The following is a 25,728-nucleotide window of genomic DNA, read 5'->3' on the forward strand; positions in this document are numbered from 1 at the left end:
TTAAGACAACTGAGCAGAGGGAGCAAGGCCCCTCCCCATTCGTTAACTAGGGGAGAGGTGTGCCCTACTGTGAACTCCCTCTGCTCATATATTCAAACGAGGCCAATTAAAGACCATTAAGGCCTGTGACTTTGGGGTGGGTGTAGCCCTTAAAGGGACCACGTGATGGCGACTCCATCCATGCCGGTGGCGGGCCAGCAAGGACATATGCGCAGGCGGCAACCGCTTCCACGGTGCCTCCTGCGCCACCTGCTGCCCTGCCATCATTCAGACTAATTACTAAGAAAAACGGGGTCAAGAGCTACACTCGCCCCACAATGACCATCGAGGAGTGCGTGCGGGCGATGGCTGGGGTAGTCGGCCCCTCGGCCATTGTCGCAGCCTCCAAGATGTCTGGGAAGGCTGTATTCTTCCTGGGGTCGGAGCGGGCGGTGTCCCTGGCCCTCGAAAAGGGGCTCACGGTGGGCGGGACGTTCCTGCCGGTGGACCCTCTCGAGGCCACCGCGCAGAGGGTCATCATATCTAACGTCCCGCCCTTTGTTCCCGCTGAGCTCCTCCTCCCTCACCTACACCAACTGGGGGAGGTAAGGTCGGGGATCAACCCCATACCGCTCGGCCTCAGGGAGAGCAGCCTGCGCCACGTGTTCTCCTTCTGCCACCGGCTTTTTGTACGGCTGGCGCGGGAGGAGATGACGGAGGGAAGTTTCAATGTGGTGCACGAGGGGACTGCCTACCGCGTCTTCTGGACGTGGGACAGCTTGCGGTGCCATGCCTGTAGGGATGTGGGGCACGTTCGCAAGAACTGCCCCGCCTCCAAAGCCACGAAACCACAGAGGGCGGCCAAGGCTGGCGCCGCCGCCACCCCTCCCCCGAGTGGCGTCCGCGTACCGGGAGCTGTCGGTGTGCAGGCATCGTCGGGGGCCTTTGTTTTCACGGCCTCTGGCGGGGGGGGAGGGAGAACGTCCGATCGGAAAGAAGGCGCGGAGGAAGGCGAAACATCTCGAGGCTGGTCCCCTCAGTGCGCCAGAAAGTTTGACCACCGCACTCAGCCCAACCCTGCCACCGGCGAGCGCGGGGTGCCCTGAGCCCGTGCCTGAGCCCTTGACCAATATCACAGAGGGGCTCGGGCGCGGGCAAGACAAGTAAAAGGGGGTGGCGGAGCGGGAGGCCTCGGCAGACATGGAGGTCTCCCTGCCTCCGCGCACCCCCAGGAACAAAAGGAGGCACCGCTCCAATGAGGCGAAGGGGGAACAACATCCCTCCGCGGAGGAGGTGGTGCCCACCGCGTGTCCCGCGTCCCCCACCAGCGCCCTCAAGCAGCGCCGTAGACGGGAGGAATCTGTCCCCGGGGAGGGTCAGACAGTCGAGGCTGCCCAGCCACTGCCTCCCGGGGATGGCGTGGAAGATCTGGCTGTCGTGGGGGGCGTGGGGCCAGCGGAAGAATGCATAGCCGCCGGGTCGACCGTCCTGGGGACTGAGGCGGGCGGGGCCGAAAAGGCCGAACCTGAGCCCGCCCAGCCAATACCCAGCATCCCCTGCTCTGAGTGTGGGAAGGGATTCACTCGATCATCCAACCTGCTGAGACACCAGCAAATTCACACTGGGGAGAGGCCGTTCACCTGCTCGGAGTGTGGGAAGGGATTCACTCGATCATCCAACCTGCTGAGACACCAGCAAATTCACACTGGGGAGAGGCCGTTCACCTGCTCGGAGTGTGGGAAGGGATTCACTCGATCATCCAACCTGCTGACACACCAGCGAGTTCACAAGTGATTGCAGGGGTTGGAATCTGCTCTTATTGCTGCTGTTAATCACATCCCGACTGAATCGTGTTCATTCTGACAGTTGGGGTTTGTTTCTGCTGATGTTAATAACTCCTGTAACTGGACTGGAGTTTCATATTTGGGATATATACAAATAAATTAGTGTTGCTTTCAACACATTGCTGTGGATTTTTGTCTTTCCCACCGGAGTGTTTAGCATTAGCTGGCTGAAGCTCAGAGAGGACAATCTGTGGGGAGGATCGTATGGGGGGCGCCTGGACGCAGTCCTTCAGGGTCACACTGAGAGGGGCAAATGGCACTTTGGTCATTCTCATCTCTCTTCACTGACAGCAAAGTCGCCGTGCGGGTTAATCTTGATGCGTGTAAGGTGCGGATGATAGCCACACAAGGGTGTTTAAAGAGATGGGAATGGTGCTCTGTCAGCCCCTTGCCCATATCTCCAACAGCTCAGTAGAGTCAGGGATTGTTCTGAGATTGGAAGGCAGCACGTGTAGTTCCCATTTTCCAAATTGGGCACAAGTCAGAACTCGTGAACTAATGACCCATCAACATGACCTCGATTATGGGAAGGTGCTTGAAGGGATCCTGAGAGATGCTGTTTTCGATCATGGGGAAAGGGAAGGGGCCATTAGAGGTACTGAACACGGATTCTGGTAAACATGGTCATGTCTTACAAACTAGTTTCAGTTTGTAAAGAAGTCGTTAGGTTGGTGGATGGGGAATCCAGTTGACATTGTCTGTCTCAGGTTGTCAAACTCATTTTCTATGGTGGGCCTTATCCAATATCCTGGCACTTGGCATGGACCACATTCAGCAAAATCTATTAATATAGGTATAAATGAAGATAAACTGCATCAGAATTTACATTTAGCTTTTATTTACAGCCGCTGCTCCCCATCCCTGGCACCTCTTAGCTTGAGCATTCATGAACTGACTTTGCTCAAACCAGAACCACAAGGATATCGCTGCATTGTTCTGCCTGCGACCACAAGGCTGTGTCACTGCCATACACAGATAGCGTTTCCTTGCTTCACATCTCCATACAAAAACCATCACTTCACACATCCCCTTTCTACACAATTGCAGCAGACATGAGCAAGAACGTGAGGCTTCTTAAAAGACACATTTCATTACAGCAAAGGTTACACTGGGAGAAATGTTCAGTTATGTTCCATTACAGGCAAAATACCGGGCAAATCAGCTGCACACTGGCACCTGAACAGTGCCTCATTGGCCTACAGGCTTTTCTTAAATAGATTTGCTGCCTGGATATAAACTTAAACCAGCTTTGCAGGTGTGATGCTCTATTCACACATTGAAGGAGAGAGAGAGGCTGTGGGGTACACGCTAAGTCCAGTAGCTGAAAGTAATTAACAGACTGGGTTTTGTGTTCAGTGATCCCGGGCTTGTTACCAATACCAGCAAAGATGAAGCCATGGAATTAAAGGGACAGTGGATACTGTCTCACTGTGAGCGAGTCAGAATGAGAAGCTTCAACAGCAGCCGATGTTTCACAAAGGGAGACCTCACCAGACCAAAGGACATTGGTGGCGTTTAATGGGCTGTTTGTGTCACTGGGCTACAGGAGGCTATTTGTGACAGAAGGAAAGCTGGTCACAACAAACAAACAGTTTATCGGCCTGTCCAGGGCCCACTCTGACCCCCACCTTCACTCTCTCACGATTGATGGACATTGCTTCAGTAATTGCTCCTCTGACCTTTCCTCGCTTGTCCCTCCTACATCCCTAATACACGGCCCGACACAATCTCCCTCCCGCTACATCCTCACTGTGCTGGAATCCACACCAGTTTCCACATTTGTTCCTTGTTCTCTCCCTGGATCCTGAAACTACAGCACTCACTCTTCCCCTCCTGAAGTCTACAGTCTCCAAAACTGAAGCTTGGTGGCCCTCAGTCCTGACTCCTTGATTTACCTCCCCTTCTTTCCTCCTCTTTCCCCCCTTGGTTGTGTTCCACTGTGGGCCTTGGGCCTTTCCCGGGGATTCTCAGTATGAACAGTGGGATGTGTGTTGAGACAGGATGTCCCAGCTCACCACCTTTAAAGGGACAAGGAGAGGACCGCTGGGCTGAATGGCCCTGCTTTATGACATCACTGCAGTGCCTAGCAACCACCTTCCCTGAGCTCTGCTCATTATGGGCTGGGTTTAGCTCAGTGCTGTTGCAGAAAGGGAAACAGGAGCAGGTTTCGGCCCGTGTGGAGCCCAGGATTGATGGGGAGAGGTACAGGATCAATTTATACCTTATTGAGAGAGAAATGTCAGTGTTGCGGACACTTACTTTCCCTCAGTATCTGTGTCGGGGAGCGACAGATGGGTTCACTCTGTATCTAACCCGTACTGTGCCCGACTGGAGAGTGTTTGATGCTGGGCACGAGGTGCTCAGCTCGATGAGCACAACATTTAACCCGAAGATGATCGGATATCCCATCAGCTTCTCCCCTGGACACAGTTCCTGAAGGACAGGGAGTGTCTAATAATTTGGCTGGTGTCCTTGATCAAATTTAAACACCTCACTCATCTCTTTTTAAAAATTCCTTCATGGAATGTGGGCATCGCCTCTCATCTCTCATTCTTCTAAATGCTAGAGAATATAGGCCTGGTCTACTCCATCTCGCATAGGACATTCCCTCTGATCCCAGGAATCAGTCTGGTAAGCCTTCTTTGAACTCCCTCTATAGCAAGTTTATCTTTCCTTAGGTAAGGAAACCAAAACTGTGCATAATACTCCAGGTGCGTTTTCACCAGGGCCCTGTATAATTGCAGTAAGACATCTTTACTCTTATACTCAAATCCTATTGTAATAAATGCCAGTATTGTTATGTTCATAATAAAGCAATATAACTGAGTACTGTAGACAATGAGTAAGTGTGACCTTAGCTCCTTTATTCAAACTCCAGAGTGTTGGTAGAGCATGGGAGGCTTGCTTATATACAGTGCTCCCAAGGGATGTTGGGATCCATTGGGACTCCAACAGGTATTCCCTCTGGTATTGGTATGATACAGGTTGCATAGGGTTGCATACATAACATCACTCCCTCCCAAAGTCAATTGTGCACTTATTTACAGGGTGAGACGATCTGGGGCTTTTCGCTCCCTTGTCGATCGTCTCGGTACAAATGCAGGTATGGGTGAGTTGGTTTGTTCTTCGCTGGGCAGCTGGCCTTGCTTGGCAGCTGGGGATCGTGAGTTCAGCTTTGTGGTCAAACGTGATTTTGGTTGCCACTTATGTGTGTGTGTTGGAGGGTCGAAGTTGGTCGTATCGTCTTCGGGTAGTTCATGGCTGTCTGTGAATCGCAGTTTGGTTTGGTCCAAATGCTTTCTGCAAGTTAGTCCATTGGCAAGTTTGACTACACCCTTCTTTGGCAATGACAGTGCCAGCAAGGCATTAGGGACCATGTCCACAGCTGAGTACAAAGACAGGGTCATTGACTCCAATATCGCATAACAAGTTTGTGCGATTATGGTACATGCTTTGTCGATGCCGCATGTCCTCAACATGATCATGGAGATCAGGATGGACAAGGGAGAGCCTTGTTTTGAGCACCCTTTTCATGAGCAGCTCGGATGGGGAACCCTGGTGAGTGAGTGGGGTCTGGTGCAGTAGCTGAGCAGGACTCGGGACAGGCGGGTCTGCAGGGAGCCTTCGGACACATGTTTCAAGCTTTGCTTGATGGATTGGACTGCCCGTTCTGCCTGACCGTTGGATGTGGGCTTGAACGGGGCAGATGTGACGAGCTTGATCCCATTGTGGGTCATGAATTCCTTGAATTCAGCACTGGTGAAGCACGGCCCATTGTCGCTGACAAGGACGTCAGGCAGGCCATCCATGGCAAACATGGCTCTTAGGCTTTCAATGGTGGCAGTGGACGTACGTACAGACATTATTACACACTCAATCCATTTTCAATAAGCAACCACAACAACCAAAAACATTTTGCCTAGAAACGGGCCCGCAAAGTCAACGTGAATCTTAGACCACGGTTTGGAGGGCCATGACCACAAACTTAGCGGTACCTCCTGGGTGCTTTGCTCAGTTTGAGAGCAAGTATTTCATTGGCGCATGCATGACTCCAAGCCTGAGTCGATGCCGGGCCACCACACATGGGATCTGGCTATAGCTTTCATCATTATGCCTGGATGGGTACTATGTAGCTCGCGTATGAACGTTTCCCTGCATTTCTTCGGCAAAACCACGTGATTGCCCCATAAAAGACATTTTGTGGACATTTCATCTTTGCGCCACTGGAACGGCATGATCTCTTCACGCATCTCCGCTAGGACGCTGGACCAGCTCCCATGAAGGACACAAGTTTTTATAAGGGGCAGTATAGGATCCTGGCTGGTCCAGATCCTGATCTGGCGGGCTGTAATGGGTGACTTTTCATTTTCGAATGCATCCAGCACCAAGAGCAAGTCTGCAGGTAGTGCCATTTCCACCCTGTTGGTGGGCAATGGTAGCCGACTGAGAGCATCAGCGCAGTTCTGTGTGCCTGGTCTGTGGTGGATTACATAGTTATATGCAGACAGCGTAAGTGCCCATCTTTGGATGTGGGCAGAGGGTTTGGTATTAATCCCTTTGTTCTCGAAGAATAGCGATATGAGTGGCTTATGGTTGGTTTCTAAATCAAACTTGAGACCAAACAGATATTGGTCCATTTTTGTCACCCCGTAAATGCATGCCAGAGCTTCTTTTTCAATCATGCTGTAGGTCCTTTCGGACTTGGACAACTCCTAGATGCATAGGCGACCGGTTACAATGTTCCCGATTAATATACTTGTAACACACACTCGACCCCACATGAAGACGCATTGCAAGCTTGTACTAAATGTTTACATGGGTTATACAGAACAAGCAGTTTGTTGGAATATAACAGATTTCTGGCTTTCTCAAAAGCAGCCTCTTGTGATTTCTCCCATACCCAGTCATCTCCCTTGTGTAGCAGCACATGTATGGGTTCAAGCATGGTGCTTAACCCAGGTAGGAAATTATTAAATAGTTGAGGAGTCCCAGGAACGATCGCAGCTCTGTCACGTTCTGTGGTCTCGGCACGTTCTTGATGGCCTCCGCCTTGGCGTCGGTGTGTCTGATGCCATCTGCCGTGATATTTCTCCTCAAGAATTCGACCTCTGGTGGCAGCAAAACACACTTCGAGCTTTTCAACCTGAGCCCCACGCTGACTTAGAATCTCTTCCAGGTTCTTCAAGTGTTCGATGGTGTCCCGACCTGTGACCAGTATGTCATCCTGGAAAACCACGGTGCACGGAACCAACTTTAGCAGGCTCTCCATGTTCCTATCAAAAATTGTCGTGGCCGATCGAATCCCAAACGGACCTCTATTGTAGATGAACAGACCTTTGTGTGTGTTGATGCAGGTGAGGCCTTTCGAATATTCCGCCAGCTCCTGCGTCATGTAGGCCGTGGTCAGGTCCAACTTGGTGAACGTCATCCTCCAGCCAGGGCCGCAAATAGGTAATTTGCCTTGGTTAGCGAGTACTGATCTTGTAGCGAAAAACAGTTAATCATTACTTTATAGCCCCCACAAATTCTGACCATGATATTGCCTTTGAGAACTGGAACAATCGGACTGGCCCACGCGTTGACCTCCACCTTGGCGATGATGCCTTCTCGCTGCAGCCTGTCCAGCTCCATTTCCACTTTCTCTCGCATCATATATGGCACTGCTCGTGCCTTGTGGTGGATGGGTCATATATCGGGAACCAAGTGGATCTGCACCTTCGCCCCTGAGAAACTTCTGATGCCTGCCTCAAACAACAACGGGAACTTGCTCAGAACCTCGCCACATGAGACATAGTCGGTGGACGAGAGCGCTGGGATGTCATCCCAGTTCCCGTGGATTTTTCACAGCCAGCTTCTGCCGAACAGTGTGGGCCCATCTCCTGCTACAATCCATAGTGGGAGTTCGTGCACTGCTCCATCATAGGAGACTTTTACTGCGGCGCTGCCAATTACAGGGACAAGCCCTTTAGTGTAAGTTCTTAGCTTGGTATGAATGGAGCTAAGTTTGGGCCTGTGTGCCTTGTTGACCACATCGTGTCGAAGACCTTTTTGCTCATGATAGACTGCCTCACACCCATGTCCAGTGCCATGGATACTGGAAATCCATCCATTTCGACGTTTAGCATGATCGGTGGACATTTCGTGGTGAAGGTGTGTACCCCGTACACTTCTGCCTCCTCGGTTCGAGTCTCTAGTTCAGTTTGATCCACCATGGATCGTACTCCTCTGCAACGTGGTGGTTAGCAGAGTTCGCAGCTCGTCTGCACATTCGCTGGAGGTGTCCCATTGTTCCACAGCATAGTGTTTGAAGCGGCATTGATGGGCTCGGTGATCACCTCCGCAGCACCAACAAGATGTTAACTGCCTCGCATTAACATTTGATGGTAGATTCTGGGTCATCTGAGGGCGTGCAGCTGCAGGTGTGTACCTTCTGCCACATGCATTCCTGTCTGAAAACGACGTTACTTTGTGTACAGTACTTGCCAAAACCTCTATGTTGCAAAATTTGTTTCATGTTATCGCAGGTGAACATAATGCCTGGGCTATCGTTATGGCTTTGCTCAGGTTCGGTGTTTCAACAGTCAATAGTTTGCGAAGGATAACCTCATGGCCAATACCAAACGTCAAAGAAGTCTCTTAGCATTTGTTCAAAAAATGCATCGAATTCGCAATGTCCTGCACGGCGCCTTAGACGTAGCTCACCACTTCCTGGCCTTCAGACCGTTGATATGTGTAAAATCGATACTTTGCCATCAGAACGCTTTCCTTCAGATTTAGATGCTCCTGGACCAGCATACACAGTTCTTCATACAATGTGGTTGTTGGTTTCACCGGAGCTAGAAGATTCTTCATGAGGCCATAGGTTGTTGACCCACAGACGGTGAGGAGGATCGCCCTTCGTTTGGCACCATTCTCATCCCCTTCCAGCTCATTGGCCACGAAATAATGGTCGAGTCGCTCCACGCAGGCCTCCCAATCGTCCCCTTCTGAGAATTTCTCCAGGATACCAACAGTTCTCTGCATTTTCGCGTGATTGTTTGTTATCTCATTGCTTTATTATGAACATAAAAACTGGCAATGTGACTGAGTACTGTAGACATGAGTAAGTGTGACCTTAGCTCCTTTATTCAAACTCGAGTAATGGTACAGCATGGGAGGCTTGCTTCGGTGCTCCCAAGTGATGCTCGGACCCCACCAGTTACAGCCTGCCAACCCGAAAATGACCTGTTTATTCCTCCTCTCCGTTTTCCAATCATTAATCCTTGCAAGTATTTCACACCCAATCCCATGAGCCATAATTTTGTTTAATAATCTCTTTTGTGGCACCCCATTGAATTCCTTCTGTAAATCTAAATATACCACATCCAGTGGTTTCCCCCTTATCTATCCTGCTAGCTAGCACAAAAAATGTTAACAGATTTTCAAGGACAATTTCCCTTTCAGAAATCCGTGTTAATGCTGCCCAATCCTGTTATTAATTCCGAAATGCCCTGTTACTACGTACTTAATAATAGATTTTAGCATTTTCCTGACTACTGATGTCAGGACTACCGGCACTGCAAGGGTTTGATACAAAGTAAATCCCATTCCATCATGTCCCAAACACAACCAGGATTGATACAGAGTAAATCTCAGTCTACAGTATCCAAAACACTCGCAGGGCAGTTACATACGGATTAGATACAGAGTAAAGCTCCCTCTACACTGTCCCATCAAACTCTCCCAGGGCAGGTACAGTACAGGTTAAGTCCAGCATAAAACTCTCTCTGAACAGTTCCATGAAAAGTCACAGGGCAGCTCCAGCATGGGTTAAATGCAGAGTAACTTCTCCCACTACACTGTTCCATCAAACACTCACAGAACAGGTACAGCATGGGTTAGATACAGTGTAAAGCTCCCTCAACACTGCCCCATCAACCACTCCCAGGGCAGGTTTTGCATTGGTTAGATACCAAGTAAAGCTCCCTTTACACTGTCCAAATAAACACTCCTAGGGCAGGTACAGCACAATTACGATACAATATAATTATCTCTCTAACTTCACTCTACAATTGTACAGGGCCTTGATGAGACCACACCTGGAGTACTGTGCACAGTTTTGGTCTCCTTTTCTAAGGAAGGATATACTTGCCTTGCTTAGATAAAGAGTAAAGCTCCCTTAACATTGTCTCACCTGACATTCCAAGGGCAGGAATAGGCCACTTGGCCCCTCGAGCCTGCTCCGCCATTTAATAGAATCCTGGCTGATTTGATCATGGACTCAGCTTCACTTCCCTCCCTGCTCCCCATAACCATTTATTCCCTTATCGATCAAAAATCTGTCTATATCTGCCTTAAATGTATTCAATGACCCAGCCTCCACAGCTCTCTGGGGCAGAGAATTCCAAAGATTTACAACCCTCAGAGAAGAAATGGGCGGCCTCTTATTTGGAGACTCTGTCCCCTGGTTTTGTTTTCCCCTATGAATGGAAATATCCTCTCTGTATCCACCTTGTCGAGCCCACTCATTATCATATATGCCCAACCTATCTTCATAATTCAACCGCCTCATCTCCAGAATCAATCTAGTGAACCTTCTCTGAACAGCCTCCAATGCAAGTCTATCCTTCCTTAAATACAGAGACCAAAACTGGAAGTAGTACTCTAGGTGTGGCCTCACCGATACCGTGTACAGTTGTAGAAGTACTTCTCTGCTTTTATACTCTATCCCCCTTGCAATAAAGGCCAACATTCCATTTGCCTTCCTGATTATTGCCATAGCTGCATACTAACTTTTTGTGTTTCATGCACAACGACCCCTAGATCCCACTGCACTGTAGCATTTTGCAATTTTTCTCCATTTCTATTAAAATTTGCTTTTCTGTCTTATCTGCCAAGGTAGATAACCACATATTTTCCCACATTGTATATCATCTGCCAAAATTTTGCCCACTCACTTAGCCTGTCTATATCTCTTTGCAAAATTTTTGTGTCCTCACTATTTGCTTTCCCACCCATCTTTGCATCATCAGCAAACTTGGCTGCATTACACTTGGTCCCTTCATCCAGGACATTAATATAGATTGTAAATAGTTGAGGACCCAGCACCGATCCTTGTGGCACCCCACTAGTCACTGTTTGCCAATAGAAAAATGATCCATTTATCCCGACTCAGATACAAAGTAAAGCTCCATCTCCACTGCCCCATCAAACATTCCCAAGGCAGGTACAGTACGGGCTAGAAAAAGAGTGAAGCTCCCTCTACACTGTCCCATGAAACACTCGCAGGGCAGGTACAGCACAGATTAGATACACAGTGAGGATCGCTATACACTTTCCCACTGGACATTCCCATGGCAGGGACTGCACAGGTTAGATACAGAGTAAAGTTTCCTCTACACTGTCCCATCAAGCACTCCCAGGGCAGGTACAGTACAGGTTAGATACACAGTGAGGATCGCTATACACTTTCCCACTGGACATTCCCATGGCAGGGACTGCACAGGTTAGATACAGAGTAAAGTTTCCTCTACACTGTCATATCAAGCACTCCCAGGGCAGGTACTGCTTTGATTAGATACAGAGTAAAGCTCCCTCTACACTTTCCAAATAAACACTCCTAGGACAAGTACAGCATAATTTAGATAAAGGGTAACCCTCTCAAACCTCACTCTATAATTGTACAGGGCCTTGGTGAGACCACACCTGGAGTACTGTGCACAGCTTTGGTCACCTTATCTAAGGAAGGATATACTTGCCTTGCTTAGATATAGAGTAAAGCTCCCTCAACATTGTCCCACCAGACATTCCATGGGCAGGTACAACACAGGCTAGATATGGAGTATATCTCCCTCTACCCTGTCACAAGCATTCTAGAGTAGATACTGCATTGGTTAGATATAGAATAAAGCTCCCTCTACACTGACCCATAAAACACTCCAGGGCAGGTACAGAATAAATCTTCCTTTACATTGTCACATCAAACACTCCCAAGGCAACTACAGCGCGGGATAGATAAAGTGTAAAGCTCTCTCTAGTCTGCCGCATCAAACACTCCCAGAACAGGTACAACATGGTTTAAATATTGATTAAATCTCCCTCCATACTGTTCCACCGGACATTCCCAGGGCAGGTACAGCATGCGTTAGGTACAGAGTAAAGCTCCCTCAACACTGTCCCATCAGATATTCCAAGGGCAGGTACAACACTGGTTAGGTATGGAATATTTCTCCCTGTACACTGTCCAAAGCATTCCAGGGTAGATACAGAATTGGTTAGATCCAGAATAATGCTCCATCTACACAGTCCCATCAAACACTCCCAGGGCAAGTAGAGCACGGGATAAATACAGAGTAATCTCTCCCTCTGCATTGTCCCAACATACAATCCCAGGGCAGGTACAGCACGGATTAGATACAGAGTAAAGCTCTCTGTACACTTTCCCAACAGACAACCCCAGGGCAGGTACAGCACAGGGTAGATTATAAGAAATAGGAGCAGGAGCAGGCCACTTGGTACCTCGAGCCCTCTCTGCCATTTAATAAAAGCATGGCTGATCTGATCTTGGGCTCAACTCCAGGTCCCTGCCCGCTTCCCATAACACTTTATTCCTTTATCCCTCAAAATCTTTCCATCTACCTCTTTAATATATTCAATGGCCCAGCCTCCACAGCTCTGTGGGGCAGAAATTCCATAGATTTACAACTCTTAGAGAAGAAATTCCATCTCATTTCAGTTTCAAATGGGTGGCCTCTTGTTCTGAGACTATGTCCCCTAGTTTTAGTTTTCCCTATAAGTGCAAAAATCCTCTCTGCATTCACCTTGTCGAGCCTCATTATCCTATATGTTTCGATAAGATCACCGCTCATTCTTCTGAACTCCAATGGGTACAACAAGCCCAACCTATCTTAATAAGTCAACCCCCTCATCTCTAGAATCAACCTGGTGAACCTTCTCTGAACAGCCTCCAAAGCAAGTATATCCTTCGTTAAATACAGAGACCAAAACTGTATGCAGTACTCTAGGTGTGGCCTCACCAATATCCTGTACAGTTGTAGCAGGACTTCCCTGCATTTATACTCTATCCACCTTGCAATAAAGGTCAAGATTCCATTTGTCTTCCTGATTACTTGCTGTACCTACATACTAAATTTTTGTGTTTCATGCACAAGGACCTCAAGTTGTGACTGTATTGCAGCACTTTGCAATGTTTCTCCATTTAAATTATAATGTGTTTTTCTATTTTTTTCTGCCCCAGTGGATAAGCTCACATGTTCCCACATTACACTCCATCTGCCAAATTTTTGCCCACTCAATTAGCTTGTCTATATCCCTTTGCAGATTATTGTGTCCTCTTCACATGTTTCTTTCCCACCCATCATTGTATCATCAGCAAACCTTGCTAGATTACTCTCGGTCCCTTCATCCAAGTCATTAATATAGATTGAGGACTGAGCACTGATGCCTATGACAATGCTGGAGCTAGTTTGCCAATAGAAAAATTACCGATTTATCCTGACTCAGATACAAGTAAAGCTCCATCTACACTGTCCCATCAAACACTCCCAGGGAAGGTACTGCATTGGTGAGATACGAAGTAAAGCTCCTTCTACACATTCCAAACAAACACTTCTAGGGCAAGTGCAGCTTAATTTAGATAAAGGGTAACCCTCTCAAATCTCACTCTACATTTGTGCAGGGCCTTGGTGAGACCACACTTGGAGTGCTGTGCACACTTTTGGTCTCCTTATCTCAGGAAGGATATACTTGCCTTGCTTAGATACCGCATAAAGTTTCCTCAACACTGTCCACCAGACATTTCAAGAGCAGGCACAACACAGGTTAGATACGGTGTATATCTCCCTCTACCCTGCCCCAAGCATTCCAGAGTAGATACTGCATTGGTTGGATAAAGAGTGAAGCTCCCTCTACACTGTCCCATTATAGATTCCCAGGGCAGATGCAACACAGTTTAGATGCTGTGTCACCGGACATTCCCAGGCAGATGCAGCATGGGTTACATAAAGATTAAATCTCCCTCTAGCCTGTCCCAAGCACTCCCAGGTTAGGTACTGCTTTGATTAGGTACATAGTGAATCTCCCTGTATGCTGTCCCATCAAACACTGCAGAACAGGTACAGCACGGGTTAGATACAGAGTAAAGCTCCCTGGAGACTGTTCCATCAAATCTAATTGGAATGGGGATCAGGCTCGGAGGGGCCCGGTGGCCCACTCCTGCTTCTATGCCTCATGCTCTTATGTATCCAGCATGCTCCGCGGGGAAGAATGTGCCACACCCAGACTACAGGAGCTCAATGCGCAGGCGCGGCCCTGGCTGTGTTTGGAGCATGCGCGGTGCGTGTAATGGCGGAGGAGACAAGATTTGAATGGGCTCCTCAAAAGTGTCCTTTTTAGCGGGGCGGAGGGGACCAATGGGCCAGCGGGGAGTCGGAGAGGCTTCATAAACAACCGGTGCACGCCGCAAGCCCGGAACAGTAACCGGAATATCGGCGGTTGCAGCTGCGGGGCTTTCTCCAGGTCACAGGCCCAGGCTAACGGCGGCCATGTTCGTACAGGAAGGCAGGTTCAGCGCTCCGCCATCTTGATTCAGTGAGTAGCACCGCGCATGCGCAGCTATCTTGGTACAGGAACAAAGCGAATGATGTTGTTGTCTGGAACTGAACCCAGCCAGAGTCAGTACCTTCAGGGGAGGGGAACCAGTGAGTGTAGAACTGAACCCAGCCAGAGTCAGTACCTTCAGGGGAGGGGAACTAGTGAGTGTACAACTGAACCAAGCCAGTGTCAGTACCTTCAGGGGAGGGGAAATAGTGAGTGTAGAACTGAACCCAGCCAGAGTCAGTAACTTAAGGGGAGGGTACCAGTGAGTGTAGAACTGAACCCAGCCAGAGTCAGTACCTTCAGAGGAGGGGAACCAGTGAGTGTAGAACTGAACCCAGACAGAGTCAACACCTTCAGGGGAGGGGAACCAGTGAGTGTAGAACTGAACCCAGCCAGAGTCGGTACCTTCAGGGGAGGGGAACCAGTGTGTGTAGAAATGAACCCAGCCAGAGTCAGCATCTTCAGGGGAGGGGAACCAGTGAGTGTAGAACTGAACCCAGCGAGAGTCAGTACCTTCAGGGGAGGGGAACCAGTGAGTGTAGAAATGAACCCAGCCAGAGTCATTATCTTCAGGGGAGGGGAACCAGTGAATGTAGAACTGAACCCAGCCAGAGTCAGTAACTTAAGGGGAGGGGAACCAGTGAGTGTAGAACTGAACCCAGCCAGAGTCAGTACCTGCAGGGGAGCGGAACCAGTGAGTGTCGAACTGAACCCAGCCAGTGTCAGTACCTTCAGGGGAGAGGAACCAGTGAGTGTAGAACTGAACCCAGACAGAGTCAACACCTTCAGTGGAGGGGAACCAGTGAGTGTAGAACTGAACCCAGCCAGAGTCAGTAACTTAAGGGGAGGGGAACCAGTGATTGTAGAACTGAACCCAGCCAGAGTCAGTAACTTAAGGGGAGGGGAACCAGTGAGTGTAGAAATGAACCCAGCCAGAGTCAGTACCTTCAGGGGAGGGGAACCAGTGAGTTTAGAACTGAACCAAGCCAGTGTCAGTACCTTCAGGGGAGGGGAACTCGTGAGTGTAGAACTGAACCCAGCCAGAGTCAGTAACTTAAGGGGAGGGGAACCAGTGAGTGTAGAACTGAACCCAGCCAGAGTCAGTACCTTCAGAGGAGGGGAACCAGTGAGTGTAGAACTGAACCCAGACAGAGTCAACACCTTCAGGGGAGGGGAACCAGTGAGTGTAGAACTGAATCCAGCCAGAGTCAGTACCTTCAGGGGAGGGGAACCAGTGAGTGTAGAAATGAACCCAGCCAGAGTCAGCACCTTCAGGGGAGGGGAACCAGTGAGTGTAGAACTGAACACAGCCAGAGTCAGTACATTCAGGGGAGGGGAACCAGTGAGTGTAGAAGTGAACCCAGCCAGAGTCTGTACCTTCAGGGGAGGGGAAACAGTGAGTGTAGAAATGAACCCAGCCAGAGTCAGTAACTTAAGGGGAGGGGAACCAGTGAGTGTAGAACTGAGCCCAGCCAGAGGCAGTAACTTAAGGGGAGGGGAACCAGTGAGTGAAGAACTGAACTCAGCCAGAGAAAGTACCTTCAGGAGAGGGGAACCAGTGAGTGTAGAACTGAACCCAGCCAGTGACAGTACCTTCAGGGGAGGGGAACCAGTGAGTGTAGAACTGAACCCGGACAGAGTCAACACCTTCAGGGGAGGGGAACCAGTGAGTGTAGAACTGAACCCAGCCAGAGTCAGTAACTTAAGGGGAGGGGAACCAGTGAGTGTAGAACTGAACCCAGCCAGTGTCAGTACCTTCAGGGGAGGGGAACTAGTGAGTGTAGAACTGAACCCAGCCAGAGTCAGTAACTTAAGGGGAGGGTACCAGTGAGTGTAGAACTGAACCTAGCCAGAGTCAGTACCTTCAGAGGAGGGGAACCAGTGAGTGTAGAACTGAACCCAGACAGAGTCAACACTTCAGGGGAGGTGAACCAGTGAGTGTAGAACTGAACCTAGCCAGAGTCAGTACCTTCAGGGGAGGGGAACCAGTGATGTAGAAATGAACCCAGCGAGAGTCAGTACCTTCAGGGGAGGGGAACCAGTGAGTGTAGAAATGAACCCAGCCAGAGTCAGTACATTCAGGGGAAGGGAACCAGTGAATGTAGAACTGAACCCAGCCAGAGTCAGTAACTTAAGGGGAGGGGAACCAGTGAGTGTAGAACTGAACCCAGCCAGAGTCAGTAACTTAAGGGGAGGGGAACCAGTGAGTGTAGAACTGAACCCAGCCAGAGTCAGTACCTTCAGGGGAGGGGAACCAGTGAGTGTAGAACTGAACCCAGCCAGAGTCAGTAACTTAAGGGGAGGGGAACCAGTGAGTGTAGTACTGAACCAAGCCAGTGTCAGTACCTTCAGGGGAGGGGAAATAGTGAGTGTAGAACTGAACCCAGCCAGAGTCAGTAACTTAAGGGGAGGGTACCAGTGAGTGTAGAACTGAACCCAGCCAGAGTCAGTACCTTCAGGGGAGGGGAACTAGTGAGTGTAGAACTGAACCCAGCCAGAGTCAGTAACTTAAGGGGAGGGGAACCAGTGAGTGTAGAACTGAACCCAGCCAGAGTCAGTACCTGCAGGGGAGCGGAACCAGTGAGTGTCGAACTGAACCCAGCCAGTGTCAGTACCTTCAGGGGAGAGGAACGAGTGAGTGTAGAACTGAACCCAGACAGAGTCAACCCCTTCAGTGGAGGGGAACCAGTGAGTGTAGAACTGAACCCAGCCAGAGTCAGTAACTTAAGGGGAGGGGAACCAGTGATTGTAGAACTGAACCCAGCCAGAGTCAGTAACTTAAGGGGAGGGGAACCAGTGAGTGTAGAAATGAACCCAGCCAGAGTCAGTACCTTCAGGGGAGGGGAACCAGTGAGTTTAGAACTGAACCCAGCCAGTGTCAGTACCTTCAGGGGAGGGGAACTAGTGAGTGTAGAACTGAACCCAGCCAGAGTCAGTAACTTAAGGGGAGGGGAACCAGTGAGTGTAGAACTGAACCCAGCCAGAGTCAGTACCTTCAGAGGAGGGGAACCAGTGAGTGTAGAACTGAACCCAGACAGAGTCAACACCTTCAGGGGAGGGGAACCAGTGAGTGTAGAAATGAACCCAGCCAGAGTCAGCACCTTCAGGGGAGGGGAACCAGTGAGTGTAGAACTGAACACAGCCAGATTCAGTACATTCAGGGGAGGGGAACCAGTGAGTGTAGAACTGAACCCAGCCAGAGTCTGTACCTTCAGGGGAGGGGAAACAGTGAGTGTAGAAATGAACCCAACCAGAGTCAGTAACTTAAGGGGAGGGGAACCAGTGAGTGTAGAACTGAGCCCAGCCAGAGGCAGTAACTTAAGGGGAGGGGAACCAGTGAGTGAAGAACTGAACTCAGCCAGAGAAAGTACCTTCAGGTGAGGGGAACCAGTGAGTGTAGAACTGAACCCAGCCAGTGACAGTACCTTCAGGGGAGGGGAACCAGTGAGTGTAGAACTGAACCCGGACAGAGTCAACACCTTCAGGGGAGGGGAACCAGTGAGTGTAGAACTGAACCCAGCCAGAGTCAGTAACTTAAGGGGAGGGGAACCAGTGAGTGTAGAACTGAACCCAGTCAGGGTCAGTAACTTAAGGGGAGGGGAACCAGTGAGTGTAGAACTGAACCCAGCCAGAGTCAGTACCTTCAGAGGAGGGGAACCAGTGAGTGTAGAACTGAACCCAGACAGAGTCAACACCTTCAGGGGAGGGGAACCAGTGAGAGTAGAACTGAATCCAGCCAGAGTCAGTACCTTCAGGGGAGGGGAACCAGTGAGTGTAGAAATGAACCCAGCCAGAGTCAGCACCTTCAGGGGAGGGGAACCAGTGAGTGTAGAACTGAACCCAGCCAGTTTCAGTACCTTCAGGGGAGGGGAACCAGTGAGTGTAGAAATTAACACAGCCATGGTCAGCAAATTAAGGGGAGGGGAACCAGTGAGTGTAGAACTGAACCCAGCCAGAGTTAGTAACTTAAGGAGAGGGGTACCAGTGAGTGTAGAACTGAACCCAGCCAGAGTCAGTACTTTCAGGGGAGGGGAACCAGTGAGTGTAGAACTGAACCCAGCCAGTGTCAATACCTTCAGGGGAGGGGAACCAGTGAGTGTAGAACTGAACCCAGACAGAGTCAACACCTTCAGGGGAGGGGAACCAGTGAGTGTAGAACTGAACCCAGCCAGAGTCAGTAACTTAAGGGGAGGGGAACCAGTGAGTGTAGAACTGAACCCAGCCAGAGTCAGTACCTTCAGAGGAGGTGAACCAGTGAGTGTAGAACTGAACCCAGACAGAGAATGTACCTTAAGGAGACGGGAACCAGTGAGTGTAGAACTGAACCCAGCCAGAGTCAGCACCTTCAGGGGAATGGAACCAGTGAGTGTAGAACTGAACCCAGCCAGAGTCAGTACCTTCAGGGGAGGGAAACCAGTGAGTGTAGAACTGAACCCAGCCAGAGTCAGTACCTTCAGGGGAGGGGAACCAGTGAGTGTAGAAATGAACCCAGCCAGAGTCAGTAACTTAAGGGGAGGGGAACCAGTGAGTGTAGAACTGAACCCAGCCAGAGTCAGTAACTTAAGGGGAGGGGAACCAGTGAGTGTAGAACTGAACTCAGCCAGAGAATGTACCTTCAGGAGAGGGGAACCAGTGAGTGTAGAACTGAATCCAGCCAGAGTCAGTACCTTCAGGGGAGGGGAACCAGTGAGTGTAGAAATGAACCCAGCCAGAGTCAGCACCTTCAGGGGAGGGGAACCAGTGAGTGTAGAACTGAACCCAGCCAGAGTCAGTACCTTCAGGGGAGGGGGACCAGTGAGTGTAGAACTGAACCCAGCCAGAGTCAGTAACTTCAGGGGAGGGGGACCAGTGAGTGTAGTACTGAACCCAGCCAGAGTCAGTACCTTCAGGGGAGGGGGACCAGTGAGTGTAGAACTGAACCCAGCCAGAGTCAGTACCTTCAGGGGAGGGGAACCAGTGAGTGTAGAACTGAACCCAGCCAGATTCAGCACCTTCAGGGGAGGAGAGGGAGGAGAACCAGTGAGTGTAGAACTGAACCCAACCAGAGTCAGCACTTTCAGGGGAGGAGAGGGAGGAGAACCAGTGAGTGTATAACTGAACCCAGCATAGGATATTAAGGGAATAATGGGATATGAGGATAGTGCAGGAAAGTGGAGTTGTGGTAGAAAATCAACCGTGATCTTATTGAATGGCGGAGCAGGCTCGAGTTGCCGTATGACCTACTCCTGCTCCTAGTTTTTATATATGTTCTTGTATTGATTCACGACTGGATGTGACAGGACTGCAGAGCTTTGATCTGATTCATTGATTGTGGGATTGCTTAGCCCTGTTTATACCATGCTGCTCCCGCTGCTCAGTATACATGTAGTCCTGTGTTGCAGCTTCCCCAGGCTGGTACCTCATTTCTCGGTACGCCTGGTGCTGCTCCTGACATGCTCTTCTGCACTCCTAATTGAACCAGACTTGATGGTAATGTTAGAGTGAGGGATATGCCAGACCATGAGGTTACAGATTGTGGTGGAATACAATGCTGCTGCTGCTGATGGCCCACAGCACCCTGAGGATGCCCCGTTTTCAGCTGCTAGATCTGTTCTGCATCTATCCCGTTTAGCACAGTGATGGTGCCACACAACACATTGAGAGTGTGTTCGGTGTGACTTTGTCTCCACAATGACTGTGTGCGGTGGTCACTGCTACCAATGCTGTCATAGACAGAGGCAGCTCCATGTGGGACAGGCTCGATGTACCCGCTGGTCTTTACCTCTCCGTCATTGTTCGTATCTGCGGCAGATAGATTGGTGAGGACCAGGTCAAGTAGGTTTTTTCCTCCTGTTCGTTCACTCACCATCTGCTGCAGGCCCAGTCTGGCAGATATGTCCTTCAGGACTCGGCCAGCTCAGTCAGTAGTGGTACTACCGAGTCACTCTTGGTGATGGACATTGAAGTTCCCCACCCAGAGTACATTCTGTGCCCTTGCTACCCTCAGTGCTTCTTCCAAGCTTAAACCAGTGTGAGTAATAGAATAGATTAGATTATAATGTGAGATGTTTATACCTATAATTGTGAAACTATAAGAATTAACAGGAAGCATGGGAGTTTAGGGATAATGAGAAAATTACTGAAGAAAAGTAACATCTGGGAACCAGGGAAAGGGTCCTTGTAAATCACAGATTAGAGAAATTCCAACTGTCTTTTCCTCATCACATTACAGAAAAGAGAGGGTATAGAAGAGATTTACCAGGATGTTGCCTGGACTGGAGAATTTTAGGAATGAAGAAATATTGGATAGGCTGGGGTTGTTTTCTTTGGAACAGAGGAGGCTAAGGGGAGACCTTATTGAGGTTTATAAAATGATGTGGAGCCTAGATGGAGTGGATATGAGGGACCTATTCCCCTTAGCAGAGGGGTCAATAAATGGGGCATAGATATAAAGTAATTGGTAGAAATGTAGAAATTTATTGCGCAGGAGGCCATTTCGGCCCATCGTGTCCACGCCGACCAATAAAGAGCCGCACGGCCCTCGGTCAGCAGCCCTGAAGGTTAAATATAAACCTATGAGCAATGAACAATGGCGGAAAGGTGAAGAGCACCCGGGCCAACCAGTCCGCCTCACACAACTGCGACACCCCTTACACTGGAACATTCCACACTCCACCCCAACTGGAGCCATGTGATCTCCTGGGAGAGGCAAAAACCAGATAAAAACTCAGGCCAATTGGGGGAAAAAAAATCTGGGAAAATTCCTCTCTGACCCATCCAGGCGATCAAAACTAGTCCAGGAGATCACCCTGGCCATATTCGATTCGCTGCAGTACTTACCATCGTATCTGCGCCAGCCAACAGGAGGTTATCCAGTCTAATCCCAATTACCAGCTCTACGGCCGTAACTCTGCAGATTACGGCACTTCAAGTGCCCATCCAAGCACCTTTTAAATGTGGTGAGCGTTTCTGCATCCACCACCCTTCCAGGCAGTGAGTTCCAGACCCACACAACCCTCTGCGTGAAGAAGCATCCTCTCTGAGCCTTCCACCAACCACCTTAAATCTATGCCCCCTCGTAATTGACCCCTCCACCAAGGGAAATAGACCCTTGCTATCCACTATATCCAGGCCTCTCAAAATGTTGTCACCTCAATAAGGTCTCCTCTCAGCCTCCACTGTTCCAATGAGAGCAAACCCAGCCTATCCAATCTGTTCTCACAGCTAAGATGCTGCATTCCAGGCAGCATCCTAGTAAATCTCTGCACCCTCTCTGGTACAATCACATCCTTCCTATAATACACAACCAGAACTCCAGCTGTGGTCTAACCAGAGTATTATACAATTGAAGCATAACCTCCCTGCTCTTGTATATTGTGCTTTGGCCAATAAAGGCAAGTATTCAGTCTGTCTTCTTAACCACCTTATGCACCCGGCCTGCTACTTTCATGGATCTGTGGACTAATGGTGGAGCTTTGGAGGCGTGGCCTGATCATTTGGAGCCTGGCGCAGTGAGAGAAGGATCTCCCTGCTGTTGCTCCTGCCTGAAAGACCTGGAATGAGCACTGTGAAACAGCCCAGGGAGAGGAGGAAGGGGCTTACTACAATTCCAATTCATCCAGAGGGAGAGGAGGAGAGCAGAACATTCAACATCGTTATTACTTTCACAAAGAGTTGGAGAGGGGGAAAAGAATAACCTGAGAAAACACCATCTAGTGTGGAAGGAGGGAGAGCCATTTCTACAATCTTCGACAGGTGGGTGTGTTTTGGTGCATTCCCCGAAAGACTTTGTTGTATCGGTGGGGGGAGGAAATAAGACCATCCCGAGGGCTGGAACATCGCGGGGGGTGTGTGTGCGTGTGGAAGTGTGTGTGGGGGTCTTGCTTACAGCTAGACCCCCACACACCACTGAAGCACCCCTCCCCCATTGCGTAGCCTGTGATAGCTGGAACTACCTGGCTGAAGTATTATTAATCACCCTATTAAACATCGTTGGGAGTGTGTGCCCAGGTGGGTCCAGCTGCCCCAAGTGAAGAAATCTTCTCCCCCCACCCGAAGACCATCTCCAAGGACTGTGTCTTGTTTTTTTTTCCATTATCTGGGGAGTGCACCGCAGAAAAACGTCCACACATCACTGTGAGGGGAGACCTGCCCTCGCAGCTTCCCTCTTTCCCACCCCACCCTCTCTGTCTCTCCCCTCTCTCTCTGAAAGCCCCTTTCCTCCTTAAATTAAAGTTAATTAAGACAACTGAGCAGAGGGAGCAAGGCCCCTCCCCATTCGTTAACTAGGGGAGAGGTGTGCCCTACTGTGAACTCCCTCTGCTCATATATTCAAACGAGGCCAATTAAAGACCATTAAGGCCTGTGACTTTGGGGTGGGTGTAGCCCTTAAAGGGACCACGTGATGGCGACTCCATCCATGCCGGTGGCGGGGCCAGCAAGGACATATGCGCAGGCGGCAACCGCTTCCACGGTGCCTCCTGCGCCACCTGCTGCCCTGCCATCATTCAGACTAATTACTAAGAAAAACGGGGTCAAGAGCTACACTCGCCCCACAATGACCATCGAGGAGTGCGTGCGGGCGATGGCTGGGGTAGTCGGCCCCTCGGCCATTGTCGCAGCCTCCAAGATGTCTGGGAAGGCTGTATTCTTCCTGGGGTCGGAGCGGGCGGTGTCCCTGGCCCTCGAAAAGGGGCTCACGGTGGGCGGGACGTTCCTGCCGGTGGACCCTCTCGAGGCCACCGCGCAGAGGGTCATCATATCTAACGTCCCGCCCTTTGTTCCCGCTGAGCTCCTCCTCCCTCACCTACACCAACTGGGGGAGGTAAGGTCGGGGATCAACCCCATACCGCTCGGCCTCAGGGAGAGCAGCCTGCGCCACGTGTTCTCCTTCTGCCACCGGCTTTTTGTACGGCTGGCGCGGGAGGAGATGACGGAGGGAAGTTTCAATGTGGTGCACGAGGGGACTGCCTACCGCGTCTTCTGGACGTGGGACAGCTTGCGGTGCCATGCCTGTAGGGATGTGGGGCACGTTCGCAAGAACTGCCCCGCCTCCAAAGCCACGAAACCACAGAGGGCGGCCAAGGCTGGCGCCGCCGCCACCCCTCCCCCGAGTGGCGTCCGCGTACCGGAAGCTGTCGGTGTGCAGGCATCGTCGGGGGCCTTTGTTTTCACGGCCTCTGGCGGGGGGGGAGGGAGAACGTCCGATCGGAAAGAAGGCGCGGAGGAAGGCGAAACATCTCGAGGCTGGTCCCCTCAGTGCGCCAGAAAGTTTGACCACCGCACTCAGCCCAACCCTGCCACCGGCGAGCGCGGGGTGCCCTGAGCCCGTGCCTGAGCCCTTGACCAATATCACAGAGGGGCTCGGGCGCGGGCAAGACAAGTAAAAGGGGGTGGCGGAGCGGGAGGCCTCGGCAGACATGGAGGTCTCCCTGCCTCCGCGCACCCCCAGGAACAAAAGGAGGCACCGCTCCAATGAGGCGAAGGGGGAACAACATCCCTCCGCGGAGGAGGTGGTGCCCACCGCGTGTCCCGCGTCCCCCACCAGCGCCCTCAAGCAGCGCCGTAGACGGGAGGAATCTGTCCCCGGGGAGGGTCAGACAGTCGAGGCTGCCCAGCCACTGCCTCCCGGGGATGGCGTGGAAGATCTGGCTGTCGTGGGGGGCGTGGGGCCAGCGGAAGAATGCATAGCCGCCGGGTCGACCGTCCTGGGGACTGAGGCGGGCGGGGCCGAAAAGGCCGAACCTGAGCCCGCCCAGCCAATACCCAGCATCCCCTGCTCTGAGTGTGGGAAGGGATTCACTCGATCATCCAACCTGCTGAGACACCAGCAAATTCACACTGGGGAGAGGCCGTTCACCTGCTCGGAGTGTGGGAAGGGATTCACTCGATCATCCAACCTGCTGAGACACCAGCAAATTCACACTGGGGAGAGGCCGTTCACCTGCTCGGAGTGTGGGAAGGGATTCACTCGATCATCCAACCTGCTGAGACACCAGCAAATTCACACTGGGGAGAGGCCGTTCACCTGCTCGGAGTGTGGGAAGGGATTCACTCGATCATCCAACCTGCTGACACACCAGCGAGTTCACAAGTGATTGCAGGGGTTGGAATCTGCTCTTATTGCTGCTGTTAATCACATCCCGACTGAATCGTGTTCATTCTGACAGTTGGGGTTTGTTTCTGCTGATGTTAATAACTCCTGTAACTGGACTGGAGTTTCATATTTGGGATATATACAAATAAATTAGTGTTGCTTTCAACACATTGCTGTGGATTTTTGTCTTTCCCACCGGAGTGTTTAGCATTAGCTGGCTGAAGCTCAGAGAGGACAATCTGTGGGGAGGATCGTATGGGGGGAGCCTGGACGCAGTCCTTCAGGGTCACACTGAGAGGGGCAAATGGCACTTTGGTCATTCTCATCTCTCTTCACTGACAGCAAAGTCGCCGTGCGGGTTAATCTTGATGCGTGTAAGGTGCGGATGATAGCCACACAAGGGTGTTTAAAGAGATGGGAATGGTGCTCTGTCAGCCCCTTGCCCATATCTCCAACAGCTCAGTAGAGTCAGGGATTGTTCTGAGATTGGAAGGCAGCACGTGTAGTTCCCATTTTCCAAATTGGGCACAAGTCAGAACTCGTGAACTAATGGCCCATCAACATGACCTCGATTATGGGAAGGTGCTTGAAGGGATCCTGAGAGATGCTGTTTTCGATCATGGGGAAAGGGAAGGGGCCATTAGAGGTACTGAACACGGATTCTGGTAAACATGGTCATGTCTTACAAACTAGTTTCAGTTTGTAAAGAAGTCGTTAGGTTGGTGGATGGGGAATCCAGTTGACATTGTCTATCTCAGGTTGTCAAACTCATTTTCTATGGTGGGCCTTATCCAATATCCTGGCACTTGGCATGGACCACATTCAGCAAAATCTATTAATATAGGTATAAATGAAGATAAACTGCATCAGAATTTACATTTAGCTTTTATTTACAGCCGCTGCTCCCCATCCCTGGCACCTCTTAGCTTGAGCATTCATGAACTGACTTTGCTCAAACCAGAACCACAAGGATATCGCTGCATTGTTCTGCCTGCGACCACAAGGCTGTGTCACTGCCATACACAGATAGCGTTTCCTTGCTTCACATCTCCATACAAAAACCATCACTTCACACATCCCCTTTCTACACAATTGCAGCAGACATGAGCAAGAACGTGAGGCTTCTTAAAAGACACATTTCATTACAGCAAAGGTTACACTGGGAGAAATGTTCAGTTATGTTCCATTACAGGCAAAATACCGGGCAAATCAGCTGCACACTGGCACCTGAAC

The 25,728-nt window shown here is 50.4% G+C and overlaps 1 protein-coding gene across 1 annotated transcript; it reads left to right on the top strand.

Annotated features, from left to right (window-relative positions):
* Positions 1-689: 689 nt before the first annotated feature.
* Positions 690-24,478, top strand: LOC139257616 (zinc finger protein 239-like; the record flags this gene model as incomplete). The annotated part of the gene is made up of 4 exons (XM_070874554.1): positions 690-884; positions 1,549-1,769; positions 15,156-15,168; positions 24,158-24,478. Coding segments are annotated over exons 1-4 (750 nt in total), but the record flags the coding sequence as incomplete, so codon positions are not given.
* Positions 24,479-25,728: the final 1,250 nt, after the last annotated feature.

This window comes from Pristiophorus japonicus, unplaced genomic scaffold, assembly GCF_044704955.1.
Source record: "Pristiophorus japonicus isolate sPriJap1 unplaced genomic scaffold, sPriJap1.hap1 HAP1_SCAFFOLD_89, whole genome shotgun sequence".
Taxonomy (NCBI): domain Eukaryota; kingdom Metazoa; phylum Chordata; class Chondrichthyes; family Pristiophoridae; genus Pristiophorus; species Pristiophorus japonicus.